Genomic DNA, 16894 nt, shown 5'->3' on the forward strand with positions numbered 1-16894 from the left:
GCTTGAATACAATCATTTTCACAGCTGTCAAAAGATAAGATGAACGAATCATTCAATATCTTTTTGCGTAATTGGCAACATTGATTTGAGATTTGTCAAAATAATTCAGTCAAACAAACGAACATGGATTCTCTGGCTGCTAAGCCTGAGAAATTTAATGAGTTTACTAGAAATGAATACGAAACAACCAATTCAAATACTCCTAGAAACATGTCAGTCGACAGTAGTAATATTGTTCATAAGTTATTTAATAGAGAGGTAAGTTAAGACTTTAAAATAACACAAAGTTCAAAAGCTTGATCCTGGACCTGTGGTTTTATTTTTTTATCCTATGTTCTAGTTTATTTTATGAACATGGCTATAGAAGCGTGATATCTCTCAGGAGATGACTTGTGATCTTCATTACTAAGATTGAGATGTTTGATTTGTTGATTGTTTGGTAATTATAATATAAAAACAAATGTGTATGATTTCTCTAATTATTTAATGACTCTCGTGAAATGATTGGTCAGGATTAAGATAATTTGATTCGATTGTTTGATAACCATGTTACTAGTTGGTAAACAGTAGGTACACAAACTGAAAAATTGAGAAAAACTGATGATAATTGGTCAATTATCATTAAAAAGTTGACAAGAAAGGTGTTGATATTCTCAGAAAAACAATTTGTTTATACGAATCTCTAAATAATAAAAAGTAAAATAAATTCAACATTATAATATCCACTGTTGAAATAAATATCCACTATATATTTGCCTGTCTCAAGTCTTATGAAGGGACATTTTGATATTTAAATATAGAATGAGGCATGGACAATGAAGGCCATAGTAAAGGCTGTATTATTCATAGATAATTGAGTCCCATCCTTGACTAAGTTAACTAAAAATTCTATTGATTGCAGTACTTTTACATTTATGATTAGGATATCACTATTATCCTAATGTGTATCCTATTATAGACTATGGGGGAATGTTAAAATAAAGCACCTTTTTCTATTAACCATTCAAAAAGCCTGTATTTATGCAGATGCCTGCATGGTGATCATAGTGTTTAGGTCAAAATTATAGCTTATATTCAGACAAACAAAATTGGAAATACATGAAACAGTATTAAGGCTTTGATTATATGTATTGTAAAATACACAGATCCTCTGCCTTCTTCATACAGATGATTTCTATTTCCTTATAATAAAATTGGCTGCCTTGCACTATATAATCATAATAACCACTCTCGTAATGTTGTAAGCCAATGAGTAAAAATTTAAGTAACTGCATCAGGAGCAAAATATTGCTAAAAATAAACATATAGTAAGGTCTTCTTTTAATAAAGTTTGAAATTATAAGCCAAAGATTAAAATCTAGGCACACTCTTTATACATAATTCATTCATTTGATATTATCAATACAAATAAACTAACAAAATTTTGCATGCTGCATGGCTATGCTGATAGTTGCGCTTTGCCTATATTATAACATGAATTTAATTTTTACTTATCTCTTGTAATCATTTTAATCAAACCTTATTCAATACTGATGTAGATATAAATTATATCGTATTTGTTTGAAACAATATCTCTGCCTAACAGCAAAATAATCTATTCATTGCAAATCAATTCCATTTGTTTATTCTCTGAGACTCGGTTACACTCTACAAGCATAAAGCTTCTCTTATATAATTAATCTAAACCTTGATCATCTTAAAGTCCTAAAAAGATACTAATAAATAAATTATTAATTGGTTGCTGGGCAAGGTGCTCCTTGTTTAATGAGAGAAGAATTAGGTTTTAATTCCACCACATTGAGCAAGTGAAGGCCAATTCTAATACAAAATGAGAATTTAATTATGAAAGTCATTAAGAAATAAGTGCAGTAAGAGGAATACTTTCAAACTGGGGAGAAACAAACTACAGAAGCATGTACTTGTTAACAATTTTATTATTCTTTTTTAGACATTTGGGTGTACATCACGAAGATCAAATGACAGAAGTCGTAAAGTGTTCGAGCGCATCCCGCCGCGGTTGCGGTTCTGCCTCATGGACATCGTGCCCATGTCGTACCTGCGGGAACACGTGTTCATGGGGTTCTCACAGTGCGGACAGTTCCTCCTCAGTTTCACGTACAGCTGTAACACACAGGTGTACTTCAGAGAGAGCTCCAAGTTCACGTAAGTAAGCTTTATGTGCTTGTGATTTACCATAAAACGATGCTAGGAATAGATAGACTTAAGGTCAATTGTACATATACCACTGGTACCCCCCTTTATTCTGTTTGCAGTGTAAGATATAAGGTAAAAATGCAAATGACTTCTATTACTATGAGTAATAGTATTGTAATGTGTAACCTTCTGAATCTCATTTTAAATAAAAAGCTCTCTGAAATTGTTTCCAAAATTAATGCCTACCTATAATACCCCAGCGTTGTTGACTGTCAATCTGTCTCTCTGACTCAGCATTTGATCAGTAATCGGTCAAAGAAATACCCATAAAGCTTATTCACTGACACTACTGTATTAGGCATTGAATCATTGGCCAATGATCACCTTTGCCCTATCATTCAGCCTTATGCAGGCACATGCATTCATAACTTTTATAGCATTTACGTAGGAACTTATTTATGATTTAGAAATCGACATTCACATTAATGTTGTATGACCTGAATATTGTTTATACGACTGTCCGTTATTACTCTGCGATATTACAATATTGTTGCAATATTCTAAAGGATAGCTTCTATGCTTCTTGTTGTATGTGACTAAAGATCGTGGGTTCAGAACCCGGATAATGCCGGCGAAATATTAAAAGGTCTCGAGCAACTCATATTTAGCCGCAGACTAGTGCAGACCACCAAATCTTCTACACAAGGTTTATTAAATCCATCGACGTTTCGCCATTAATATTGTCGGTCTATGGCAATACGGAGGGATCTTTATGCTAAATATCGTATCTCTCAATAGTAATTTGGTCGACCCAGGGAATGAACCTGCGACTTCATGATTAGCGGTCGCATACACTACCAACCTGGCCACAGAGGCAATCGCCCATACTACTTAAATGCATACCCAGAATATTAACAGATATATTTTCTTTCAGTCTACACTTCTTGTCATGGGTGCCGGGTCGCATAGTGCGTCCAGTGCATAGCGTTCCACTGTTCGGCGACGACTGCGTCGACAGTAAAGTCACCATATCCATGGCGCAATGGAAACATAACCCCGGCGTGCTAGTCGTCTATGGTATTGCGTAAGTAGCTTTTTTTAGTAAAATACACTCATAAATAGCCTTTGGAATCAGCTGGTCAATGTGATCATCGCGCTTCTCTTACTGCGTGTGTATGTCGGTTTGAATCCCATAGGGAACGTTTTCTATGTCCATAAATATTTGGGCATTTTTAGTGCTGTATTTTTGTAAAGTCCACCGGGAGTGGTTACGCCCCATTGTGTTCGATGATGTGCTTGAAGATTCGACTGCAAGCAGTTTCGTCTCACTGAAAAAGTAAACTACATACGGCTAACGGATAAAGTACAATATCGTTATAACACTTTCAATAGTCAGCTAATTCTCGAAATAAACACTTCATATAATCTGCGGGAGGGGATACGTCATCTATGCATATAATAATAAAAAATAAAAGTACTAACAAACACACCTTAAATTATTCATGCCTTAACAGGAAGATCCTTCGCAAACAACATTGACAAGGCACACCCGCATTACAAATCAATATGAAAATATAACCCATAATCTCAATAATGCGAACACTATAAGACTGATAACTTAGTAAAGAGCCTTGTATGCAAGGTTCGCGGTATACAGAATTTTGTACTTAACTGGGAACGAAAAATGATTAAACTTACCTTTTACGAGAAAAGGCCCCAGGATCGCCAAGGATTTGAGATGAACTCAAATCCTTGGGCGATGTTTGGTTGGTTGCAATGAAACTGATCACCGAAATATCGGCCTAGGGCACATTATTATAGCAACTAATTTTGGAACAGTACGTAATTGTTTTTAGCTGACCCGGAGAACAACCTACCACCTTAAAGTCGATTCTTGATATTTTGCTTATAAATAATAAATTCAACCCATTATTATAATGTCCCACTGCTGGGCAAGGGTCTCCTCCCGTAATGAGGGAGGGGTTAGGCCTTGAGTCCACCACGCTGGCCAAGTGCGGGTTGGGGACTTTGCATGCCCTCAATAAATGTATTAAACTAATATTAGGCATACAAAGTTTCCTCACGATGTTTTCCTTCACCGATTCGATATTTTGCTTGCATTTTTTTAAATTTCTCTCTGTAAGAACCATCCTCGTACTTTATAGGGAAAAAAGAATTACCGAGATCGGTTTAGCTGCTCTCGAGACTTGCGCTTTGCAACACTTTTAGCGATTCATCTACTTATACTTATATATAATATTATTATTATAAAGCTGAATAGTTTATTTGTTTGAACGCGTAATCGCGCTACGACCAAAAGGAGCAGAGTACCAATAAAAAAATGTTACAAAAACAGGGAAAATTATGACCCATTCTCTCTTATGTGACGCAAGCGAAGTTGCGCAGGTCAGCTAGTTGTTTATATTATAGAAGATAATCTAAATAAATTGAGCATGCCAAAGCTCTCTACTAAGTTGTCAGACTTTATGTTGTCATAAATATTCCACGTCTATTGTTATTCATCGAATGAGATGAAAATATGATAGTCGCGATTTGCGTAACAGATGCATTAAGAATTACGGTGATAAGATACCGTTGCAATTTGAAAGAGGATGTGCGTCACGTGGGATGGACGAAATACTTACATAGATAAACTGATAAATAAAAATTGTCTTTTCGGCTTAATCTAGCGGCTTAAAAATGTGCCTAATGGAAAAACAAATTTTTAATAGATTTGCTTGCTTCTGAGTAATTTTTAAAACTTAGAATTTACCTCTTGTAAATTCGTTAGCTTACTGGGTGAATTTTGACCATTTATCCGTATGCTGTGAAACATTACTTTAGCCTAGCCGAGACCCACTCTTTTCCTTGGCTTGTGTCTAGTTTAAATATACTGAATTACCTTTACATAATAATTATGGCTGCGGAAAAAAAAATAGAGGTACTAGGTATATAATTATTAATTGTATTTCCTTTTGGTTTTAGCGGTAATCTTCTTACCCGACTAATGCAGGAGGGAAGGTAATGTTTTAATACGTTGTTATTTGTTTGAACAGAGATTCCTGCTCTGAACGATCCTACCTCAGTGTTATCGGAGTACCTCGATTAGGATGTAAGAAATGCGCAGCTTTCTCTAGAGAAGAAGGTATGTACCATACAGCATCACTAACATACAAAACTATTTTTATATACTAGAGTATTTCATGTAACTTTTCTTTTCAGACGAAATTGAATTAAATTGGGGCAAAAGGTGCCTTGAACACAACTTCGCAATCCACACAAAATTCTTCTGTACCTCAGATTCAAGCATGTATGAGCCCGTCGTACAACTAGCGTACTCAAATCAAATCATAATATACACGGACTTTATACACATACTGGAAATAGACTTCGTCAAACCAGACCCTGAACGTACAGACATCGCAGAAGAAAACAAATACTCTTTAGATAGGGAGGAAACTAATTCTATGGACACGAATCCTAGCACGCCCATGTCAGACGTGTCAGCACCTTTCCAATCCCCGAAATACCAAAACAACGTAGTACAGAACATTCTAGCAGATTTCTCTGACTTAGAAATGGAGCCGTATCAAATGTCCAAGCCGGTACGACTGCCTGACGTCATGGGACAGGAACTGTGCATCCAAGCGTCATCTATCTCACACAATCTAGTCGAAGAGTGGGAAGGCCCCTCCCCATCCATCAGAACGTTAATAAGCCCACCTCTAAGATCTCCACGACGGCGGCCTGCTGAAAGCATGTCGCGGTTCAACGAAACCCATCGAATAATAGCGGAAAAAGCGTACGAATTCGTAGAAGAAACAGAGACTAAATGCGAGAAACTTAGTATGTTCAGGAAACGGCGGCTCGCTGACAAAAAGTACGAGTTTTCAGAAGACAATAACGAGAATATTGTACCGTTTAGAGTGTTGAGGAGTAATAGGAAATACTTCATTGGATCGACGAGTAAAAGTCAGTTGCGGCGTCCGAAGTCTCCCCCGGTTGAGAGCGTGGTGTTGCGAGCACATAACCAGATCAGTAGACCGCCTTCGCCGACGACTAGTAGTGATTTGAAGAGTAATGGACTTTCAGCTTTAGAATCGGACCATAATAGTGAGTCGGAGTACCGAGTGATGGAGATGTTGGACGATGGTTCTCTGAAAACAGTGGCTGTGCACGACAACACGTCTAAGACGTTGTCAGACTGTCCTGTGAATGCTCAAGACCCTTATTTGGTGCATTCGGAAAATTCTAAGTGCAGTAAATTCTTCACGCGGTATTTTGTCGAAAGTGATGATGAGATTACGTCGATTATTACGGATTCGGAGGGTGAGTACTTGTAACTACTTGATTTCCTAGCATTCAAAAGTATAAAAACCGTTTGAAATTATCAAAGTTATACTTTTGGTCTTATTTACAGTAAATTTAACTTTTTGTAAATTTTGATGTCCATGGTAACTTACGTGTGTAACTTTAATTGTCCTTAAAAGTATAAACAAATCCAATGATTTAGATCAGGTTTAACCACCATGTCACCTCATAAAATAATAAATATAATAAATTTAACCCGTTACTGACCCACTGCTGGGCAAGGGTCTCCTCCCGTTATGAGGGAGAGGTTAGGCCTTAAGTCCACCACGCTGGCCCAGTGTGGGTTGGGGACTTTGCATGCCCTCAATAAATGTATCATAAAATAATCGTAAAAAATCTAGACTTTACTAAATAAATACACCTTAAAGAATGTTCTAGAAACACTTTTATAAAACAGCACAAACATAATTCTAGTAACGAATATTTAAATTGAACATTATCTGGTGGTATGTGCCGTTGATAACAATCGTTTATTTATATCTGTCGTGGCCCGTTTACATCGGCTTACGACTCTCGTATTATCGGCCCCTTGTTAGTAAACATTCATTGTACTACGAATCGTTTGCGATATCGGTGGGATTTGTTAGAGTATTTTAATAAATCTCGATGATTTAGTTATTGTAAGCATTTGGGTCAATATATAGTTTGTTTTTGATTGAGCTATTATAATATTATATATTAAAGTCTTAGTAGGTTTTACCCAGAAATCTTAGCCTTTATACATTTACTATTAACTGTGTAAATGCCAAAGTTTTGATACAATATATCTGATGACCAAAGAGAAAAATAAAAACTGCTCTATTGATTAAAGTTTCAGCAAAAGGGATTATTAAATTCAAGTTTTATAAATGTTAAGGAATTTGAATTTGCCAGCATTCCAATATAGTTTTCCTAATCACTACTTACTTATTCGATGCTATTACTCAAGAAAAAAAACATATAATGGCATTTCAACTTGAATTTTATCTCCAGACGACTGCATCTCTGGCTACCACGTGGCGCTGCCACTATCCGCACACGGCGCGGGCTACGCGGGGCTGCAGGGCGTGGGCGCGGGCGCGTGGGAGCGCCTGTGCGGCGCCGCGCCGCCCCTCCCCCCGCTCACGCTGCGCGCCCACCAGCGCTCGCTGGACACGGAGCTGCTGTGCAACGAGGTGTGCGGCCGACTGTGCAAGATCAACGGCAAGAAGTTCATCTACTGCTTCGACTGGGGCTGCCATGTCATCGACGTGTGCCAGTCCAGTGGCTGCCTGTCCGGGGTGAGTATTAGTATAGAGCTTTTGAGCAAAATTCTTTTGTTATCTCAATTTTATTGGCACTGGTTTTATCTCAAATCCGAGATAGAATAATATGTCTAACTTAACGCTGCGTTTTTTTATCTCAATATATGTTATAACAAATGTTATTTTCCAGCGTTTTCATCAGCAAATGTTATTTCAAAACTTAGCTTCACTTTTTCATAATAATGTTATATTTTATGTTCCCAGCTATGTGCAATGTGGATGTGGGCTAGCGAAGAGTCAGGTGCGACATCGGAATGCGAGGCGTGTAAGGGTGTCAGTGCCGGCTGTCTGCTACATCGACAACAATATGCCGCTGAGGTAACACACTATAACAACTAGTTAAATAATTATAATATTAAACTTATTTTAGCTTCTAAAGATCTAGTGCTAGCAAAATATGTCTGGATGTATTTTCTATAGAAAAATATTTTTTTACAAACGTGTAATATAAGTGTATACGTGCACGTGCACTTGGCTAAATATACGCTCAACACGTACTGTACTAACAGAATAGATTAACGATAGTATGAAAACGAGAACCGGTTCAGTGTAAAAACACCCTTGATAGTTGTTTCTGTGCCTTTCCTTAATAAAATTATGTGGATAAATAAGTCAAAGGACGTATGTCGTATATTCACCATACATTTGTATTTTTCATTTCAGTGTTTGTTCGTGTGGGATCTTGTGAGCGGCGTATATAGGACTGAAAGAGTATCCATGACAGAAGACTCCAGCCAGGAAGGCAGTCGAGGTAACGATTTACTTCGCCTAAAGCTTATGTATTTGATAAAATATTGGATATTGTTTCAAGTCGTATTGCATAATTAAACCAATAATATAGGTAGGTATATCTAAAGACTCCTTATCATATGATTTTTTTTGCAGTGTCAGGAGCAGACAGGGCGCGGGAGCTCGCCAAAAAATTGGGACCCATCAACATGCCACCCGGCAATGAGAACCGATTGCTCACTACACTCACAGGTGAGCCTTATCAACACTTCTCTTCATTCTTGCATTGATTCATTATAAAATGCTGCCTTTGGTGTGTATTAAAGGTTAATTAAATTTTAATAATATTGTTTTCTTTCTTCAGGGCGATCGCTAAAAAGACTGACAGATGTGGACAACTGCATCGAGATCACAAAGAACCACCCCGACAGCTCTGAATCCGAATCATCTTCAGAAGATGACAGTGATTATGACTGATTGTTCTCCTACTAGGTGCGCGCCGCGTACCGAACCTCCGCGGTTACAAACCTCTAAGGTAAAACAACCATAGACAAGGAGATGCTCTACATTGTCTGTTATAACAACGAAAGAGTTTCTAAACTTAAGTATGAATGACAGGTCTTAGATTTAAACGATTTATTTCCTCAATACTTTTGGCAATACTTACATAAATGTTTGAGTCTTCCAGTACTCTTTCTATGGAATTTCTGAAACTTTGGAATGATTTACACGTTTAAAATGTATATTAACGTTACAGTAAGTCTGAATTGATTATTCAATTTCAAAAAGGGCACATGTCCTATGATTTTCTGACGTAAGATGTGCCTTTTTCGAAACTGTTGTAGTAAGTTCAGTAGTTGGTTTCTATCGCCTTGTAAATACGCAATATTGACGTTAGTATTTCAATGAATCGAATAAACTAAACAGACATTTAAAATCGATCATTTCATAATAACATGTTAGATTCTATCAACATTGTTCAAATTCTAATAAGATGTAATGAAAATTTATTAGTACTTTACTCTATGATATTAACCTGTCGGTCTGCGTGTAAATTAAATGAAACATGTAATTGAACGCTTCAATTGATTTGTGAAATGTAGGAAGCATTAATGAATATGGACTACTTTTGAAGATAGATATGGATCTGGTAATAAATGCTCATGTTTATGTATTTATGGTCAAACTGCGGTTGTCAGATAAACCTTGGCTAAATATGCGGTTTATTTTGTACCTGGCTAATGCTTATGAAACAAACAGTACTTAGACGATGTACTTTTCGGGAATAAAATCTATCACCCGGCCAAATACCTAAACTATGTGTTAGGTACGTGTATATTATTGTTGAAGATGTATCCTTAATTTTATTTATCGTGCCTATCTTATAGAAGACGTAGCCAAAAAGAGGGGCAAATTTTTATTCTGAAATAAGGCCACTTTTCTTTTGTCCCTGCCTAACTCCATGGGGAAAAGGCTTGATTTTATGTACAGCATTTTTATATAAGCTACTGTATACATAAGTTTATACTGTACTTAAGTTTTTTTTGTCTGACAGCCCGGTTGTCCAACAGTAATATATGAGCGATTTAAATTAATCTATGATCCATAAATAAGTCTTAAACGATCAAATCGCAAAGTATTTCTCTGTATAGGTTACGAGTATGTTGTATGGACCATATGTAAGAGGTCTACTCTGAAAAATTAGTTATTAAAGTATTGTGAAGAGGCAACTATTAGCCCTCTTACACACTAGCGGTTAACCGCTTTTACGGTTTATTATGCAACCGCCATGAATTTTAAGATAGTTGAATATTAAACTGAAATCGCGGTTAATCGCTATTGCGTAAGGGGGCTTACAGGTCGCTATTTGTATTCACTTGTAGATAATTGATGGTTGTGTGAAATAATCTTTTGAAGTTCTATGTCGTAGAAGTGTATGAGCTACGGCGTAGCACATGAACAAGTATCGTAATATTTATGTATGCTACGTGCAGATTTTGAGATGTTTTGTGCCCAATAAATACCTCTTAGCGGGTTTCTGATATTCAAACAGAAACATTTTTTATTTTACTTAAGAATGAAAACACAAAACTGTGATGTGATTTCGTTTCTCAAGTCAATCTTTCCTCGATTGTCCGAGTTCTAAAAGGAAACTACATGATATTTGTAGGAATGCTCCTATACGCCTAACTCATTGGTTCTGGTGATGCGCCAAGCAAGTTATATTTCTTTGGTACCTACGAAACATTACAGTTTTGTGTGTTGACTGTATAATTACATCAACCTGAATATAAAACTTAATATTTATTCGCCTAACAATATTCTTATTTATATAACATTAATATAGAAACGTGGTCGACCATCTTACAATTTAGCGATTTTAAAGTATTAAAACGTCGCCGTATTTCTCATATACTCATAATAAGTGGCCAATATGACTGCCTCTGATATTTCAATATAATTGTACATATAGTTTATAATATTGAATGCATGATGTTATTTATCGCACGTGATTCCGTTTGTAGTTATTCTGAGCCGTATGTTCTTAAGAATGATGTGACCAAAATGGAGTAGGATCTTTTAATATATTTGTGTCGTCGATGGAATAAAAATAATAAATTTGTTAGGTTTTGAAACGAGAAAGATTTTTTAGTTTCATCTTTGTACATGCTTCTGTCATGTTATATTTATTTTTTATCTTTGCAATGTTCAGGTGCGAAGTTATTGTGTTCTTATAAATTAAATTTTATATGATTTTTTTGTAAATCTTTAACGGGAATTGAATGAAATTTAATAAGATCTCTTATTATTGTAAATATTTTGTGACTAACCTTCGATATTGTATAATTTGTGAACTCAAAAACGCACTTTGAAATTCTAATTATTTGATCAATCATTTTGTTTTCAATTTTGATAGGCAAAAGGAGGGGAGTTTTGTGTACCATTTCAATTACTTGTTTCAAAACCTAATGTTTGTATCACAAATATGTCTTAATGTCTATAAATAGTATTCTCTAATAATTCTTTCAACTGCATTTATAAATGTAAAAATAGACTCAAATTATCAATAATCAATGATATTAATGTGAATGTTTCAACGACTAAACACGATTTATTCTTAATTCTAGCACATTTGAACCATAGATGACTGTGAAAAAAAATGGAATATTTTTAATTTTGTTTTTTTACTGTCATATGTGCGAGAATTGAATCGTATGAGAATAGGCTCATAATAAGGTTGTGATCGTTTGAACGTAGGTTTGTTAAGAGAAGTGCCTCTGTGATTCGAAGTTTACCCTCCAAACATATTATTTCATACGCTTAAATTATTATTTATTTTTCAATATTTATATTATATGACTTTACAATGTGATAAAAATTTAAGGGGTTATTGGTTTTCGGTCACTGACCATTGTCTCGAAACATAGGATTGTGAAAAAGTTATCGTAACCTTTAAATTCATCGCATTTAAGGCCCGCAAATGTACGAGTTTTACATCGTTTATTTAGCTCTTTAATATGAAACTTGTTCTATTAAGAATTTAAGATATTTTTCTATGGGAAGAGCTCATTCTAATTTGGGTCAGTCTATCAGTAAAGTTTTGTATAAAATTCGTCTCTATTCAAATATATTTTTGTATGATTTCTTCGGAGGGTACATACGTAATTTGGAGCAGGATGTAGGCAGCATGCACTAGTGTATAACCGTTTGTCTATAGAAGACGTAACCAACATGTCTGACGGTTGGTTCGTATCTTTGCCACAATGTAACTCACGTGGTTTTGTGTACTGATATTATAAATGTCTAGTATGTTAAGAGTTGTTTTGTATAATAATATCCCAGTTTTTTTGCAAAGACGGTTAATATTCGATTCGGTATTTCGCTCTTGAATTTCCGAGAAAATGTATTGTGATTCAGAATTTGATACTACAGTAAAAATATAAATTGCATATTCTATGAGTATCTGAATTGAAATCTATGCATTTAAGCATTTTTGTTTATGGAATTTTCTACTTGAATGGGGGAGAGTTCAATGACCCCTCCCCAATGGAATGAATTTCAGTAATAAATACGAGAAAATCTCATATTCAAGTTAACCTGTTCCTGCCTTTATCTGATTATAAAAAAGGGATATTATTAAACAAAATATAAATGTAAATATTGTCATAACGACGTTAATCAGTTGTGAGATCTAGTCTTAAGTTGGCACTAGAACGGCTCCTGCAGAGGCATTTTCAACAGTTAGCAATACAATGGTTGTTCTGCAAAACATTTACATGCCTTATCTCAAATTATCTCAAGTAAGTTTGATTCATTGTTCTGCCAGTGCCTCTGTACAATATTTCCTTACTGATTTTTTGTATGTGGCAAGTAATATATAAAAAACATTCTTCAACTGCAATTTCTTGTAGTTCCTGATTGTGATAGTTCAACTTGATAGCCATAGTTAAAATAATGGTGAAAGGCTAAAAGATTAGAAAGTTGCTCCAATTTTCGAACACTAAAGATCTATCAACATTCTATGTTATAGCTGTGTTTTGGTATTTATTATGTATCTTATACAGTTTGTGGATTGTGTTTTCAGCCTTTACTCTCTTCATCTAGTTTGATTTGAAATACAGATGTAAGACTTTGAGCAGAACTATGTGAACTTTAATTTTAAACTTGTCCCATTCATACAAATGTATTATTAGTACTCAGTAAGGAAAGTATTGTATGTTTTATGGCACTGGCCATTAATTGGCTTACATTAGTTGGTAAGTTGATGCATTTAATTTTTTACCTGTCGACAAAGGCACTGTCCAAGTGTGTTACTTGCCATCATATTGTATTATACTATAGATTGGTATGAAACAATGCATGACGTAATAATAACATGAATAATGAAACACTTGTTTTATTCATGACCTCATTAGAATTTCAGTTTTGTCCAAAAAGAAAGAAATTAAATATACAAAAGAGTTCTCATTGATTTCTCATTCTCCTGCCACTAAAACAATATACAGTTCAATCCAACCATTTCAACAGTATTATTATAGATAGCAAAAATATTAAATAGAACATTAGTAATCTATATTACTAATAAATACATAATATTTACATCTAAGCCTTTTTCATATAAATATGATAAAAACTCGAACAATAATTGCAACTTGTATGAAATAAACTATACTAAAAATCCAATTGTTATATTTAAAATCAATAACTCTTACACAATATACATACAGCAACACTAACACTAGACCTCTTAAAAATACTTTTATCAATCTGCTAGCTGCTAAACAACTTATTGAATCTGAGTTTAAATTAGTAATTTTAAAATACAGAAAACATTATAAATATTTATTAATGTCTCAGGTCACAAACTGTACATATCGTCACAATCTCCGTCGGCGTCGATGGGCGCGCGCGGTTGGCCGGTCTCGTCTAACAAGCAGTCTAGTGATAGCCTATCAATATCGTCCCATGATAGTCTATTGAATTTATCTTGCACAATTTTTATAAGTCGATTAGCTGCACATAATGCCTCTCCATCTGTCATGCCCATCTTTTTGAAATGCTTTACAGAGGCCTCATGGAGACCCTCAGGTTTTTTAACCACTAAGTTTAATTTAGTTCCATCTTTTATGGTGGGGTATGCTTGAATTGTTTGTTCATCAACTAATGTTCGGCCAAGGAACAACAATTTCTGTTCTTCGACTGGTATATGTAACTTCTCTTCAACTTGTCGTTTAATTTCGAAAATATGTGTAGTTGGAAGCACCTAAAACAAAAGTAAAGATGAGTTACTTGATACCAAACCATAAAAATTTACATTCTAAATGTTCGGTCACCGATCGCACCTCCAAAATACATTCGCCACCTTGCAACTTCTTTACTATGACTTTCATTTTGAATAGTCTCAATATTGCTTGATTTTCACAAAACACTGCGTGTAAATTACAAAAATATTAATTTATCAGCATGATACCAATGACAGACAAAAACAACTGTTTGAGGTGACGTTTTGTACGAGAAACATTGTACTACTTTTGCTGCTTCTTTCAATCGTATGTAATTTGCCTTTAATCTTTCTCTTTCTTACGATAAAAATGTAAAAATTGTAACCACAAAAATCGGAACACAGCCAGCGTCACTCATGTCAGCGTTTGACATTACGTTTTCAGTGCTGCCATAAAAAACCGTAATATTATTTATTTTTATATAAAATCTCAATATTTATAGCTACATATTATTATATCATGTGTCGCCGAACAACTTAAACAATTTCGTTACAGCGTAATGAAGCAATTTTAAGTCCGCTTGGAAAGAATTGCCTGGCGCGACAGCGAGAGCTATTGAATATCGATCCCCGATGTGTCGCACAGTCGACCAACGGTATTCTGCTCTGGGCTGGTTCTACGTTCGATTTGCTTACTTTAAAATCTTCTTTAAAATAAGAGGTTTGGCGACACCTATACCTTGAAATTCTATAGGAATATCTATAGTTGCACCACTTTAGTATTTACGGATAGAATCAGATGCAGCAAATGTAGGAAAAAGTCGTTCGAGATTCCACTTCTCAATTTATTCCTATTAATACTTATGATCTTAATATATTTAATTCTTCTGTAAGTTTGTATGTCACTGAACATCTCTTAAACGACTGGACCGATTTTGATGATTTTTTTTGTGTGTGTTTAAGGGGATCTGAGAATGGTTTAGATTCCCAAAAAAAAAAAATATATGAAATATAAAATATTCGCGTCACAGTTTTCGTTGCCATACTCATCCAAAACGGCTTGACCGATTCTCATGAAATTTTGTGAGCATATTGAGTAGGTCTGAGAATCGGCCAACATCTATTTTGCATACCCCTAAGTGACAATATATTTTTTTTATTTACAATGCAAAACAACGTTTGCCGGGTCAGCTAGTAAAATATAAAATCACTCCGTTCTCATTTTAGTAAGTTAATTTAAAAAATGTTTTGTTTGTCCTTATTTCACGCCGAACCTGTGTAATAGATTTATATGATTGGTTTTTAGTCCAGACAGACCACTTTTTAATGCTACGAATTTTCTGATTTCCACGGAAAATCTATATTAATACAACGCCATATTGCTATTATGTACCTACTTCATTCCCCTTCCAGACAACAAGAGGCGCGGACGAAGTCGGGGGTTAAAGCGGTTCCTACATATTTATAAAGCAAAACTATTGATTGAAAAGCTATGAAAACAAATAGGTACCTACTTGATGTTTTTTGTTGTAGACACTCTCTTCGAGTTAAAGATGATTACCTATTTATAGTTTTGGAGAAAGAAAAGGCTACCTATTCTTTTTAAAAGTGTCTCTGAAAGAGTAAATTCGGTCCCTCTTGGAATAATGTTATGGCCGATACAATATGAAGCCTTAACATTTTTAAACCTCCTTGAACTATAGAAAAAAGGTTTAAAACTCAAAAAATGCCTTCTAGATTTTGCTGGCAGTTTGACCGACCATTAAGAGATAAAAATAAATTGATTGCAAATGTCATTTTCTCAATCTTCAAGTTTCGTAAGTAAATAAATAATTACCAAGGTGATAAAAATACTTTGGAGTATTTCTACCTCTCGAGGCAAAGTACTTGAAGTTTGTATAAATAAATCTTGATGAACAAAATGAGTAGTTCAAAGCCAATAGAATGTACTGAAGATGATTCGAATAACTCTGTATTAATTTTTGAGGTCAACTATTTCGAAGGTAATGAAATAATTTAATTAATTCCATTTTAATTAAATTAACAAGAATAGGTGTTAACGAATCTGTGTCCGTTACAGTCAATACAAAAAAGATTTCTGGAACATTTAAAAGTTTTTCTTTAGACAAAGGTTACTTGAAAAAAATAAATAAAACTAATTCAACGGATCTCGAATGCAGGCATGGTTACATTATGGGAGCTAAAACATAACCCTTCATTGTTATTATTTTATCGTCGGCCGACGTCCTGTCGGGTAGAAACTAATAGTTAATTCTTTATGTAAATTCTTTTACGTGACTGTGACTAGTTTAATTTAAAGGTGTGTGGTAAAAGATATTAATAAATATAAATGCTAAAAAAAAAAAAATTAATAAATCCTGGATGAACATACTTATTATTTACAAATTTATGACATAAGAACTTAATTTAACAGAAGCAGTAAGATGTTATACTATCGCAAGTTTTATTAATTAATTAAGCATTATAATACTTTGGATGTTAAGGACTTTATTGCAACAATTTGGCTAAAGTTCCTAAATAGTTTGTAGTTTATTAATACTAGTGATGTTTGACTAGTAGTTACTAAAAAAAAAACTAAACAGGAACTGCACACATCACTAGCTTGAAATTTGGC

At 34.6% G+C, this 16894-nt stretch overlaps 2 protein-coding genes across 2 annotated transcripts; one reads left to right on the forward strand and one right to left on the reverse strand.

Moving 5' to 3' along the window:
- Positions 1 to 123: 123 nt before the first annotated feature.
- Positions 124 to 13426, forward strand: LOC142973208 (uncharacterized). Its single transcript, XM_076114833.1, has 10 exons — positions 124 to 258; positions 1949 to 2163; positions 3089 to 3238; positions 5211 to 5299; positions 5377 to 6483; positions 7498 to 7784; positions 8013 to 8126; positions 8472 to 8559; positions 8694 to 8789; positions 8902 to 13426. Exons 1-10 carry the CDS (start codon positions 124 to 126, stop codon positions 9012 to 9014), a joined length of 2394 nt encoding a protein of 797 aa, XP_075970948.1. The 3' UTR covers positions 9015 to 13426.
- On the reverse strand, positions 13419 to 14682 carry LOC142973209 (ubiquitin-like protein 4A). Its single transcript, XM_076114834.1, has 2 exons — positions 14381 to 14682; positions 13419 to 14301 (listed from the first exon to the last, which is right to left on the reverse strand). The coding sequence occupies exons 1-2, from the start codon at positions 14426 to 14428 to the stop codon at positions 13897 to 13899; spliced, it is 453 nt and encodes a 150-aa protein (XP_075970949.1). The 5' UTR covers positions 14429 to 14682; the 3' UTR covers positions 13419 to 13896.
- Between the last annotated feature and the right edge of the window lie 2212 nt (positions 14683 to 16894).

This window comes from Anticarsia gemmatalis, chromosome 5, assembly GCF_050436995.1.
Source record: "Anticarsia gemmatalis isolate Benzon Research Colony breed Stoneville strain chromosome 5, ilAntGemm2 primary, whole genome shotgun sequence".
NCBI lineage: Eukaryota > Metazoa > Arthropoda > Insecta > Lepidoptera > Erebidae > Anticarsia > Anticarsia gemmatalis.

Excerpts from the sequence above, each read along its gene's own strand:
- LOC142973208 (XM_076114833.1), top strand. The coding sequence starts at position 124 with ATGGATTCTCTGGCTGCTAAGCCTGAGAAATTTAATGAGTTTACTAGA. Across the intron at positions 2,164-3,088 it reads AGAGAGAGCTCCAAGTTCAC|TCTACACTTCTTGTCATGGG; the intron begins GTAAGTAAGCTT and ends ATTTTCTTTCAG. Across the intron at positions 8,790-8,901 it reads ATTGCTCACTACACTCACAG|GGCGATCGCTAAAAAGACTG; the intron begins GTGAGCCTTATC and ends TTCTTTCTTCAG.
- LOC142973209 (XM_076114834.1), bottom strand. The coding sequence starts at position 14,428 with ATGAAAGTCATAGTAAAGAAGTTGCAAGGTGGCGAATGTATTTTGGAG. Across the intron at positions 14,302-14,380 it reads GTGGCGAATGTATTTTGGAG|GTGCTTCCAACTACACATAT; the intron begins GTGCGATCGGTG and ends CTTTTGTTTTAG.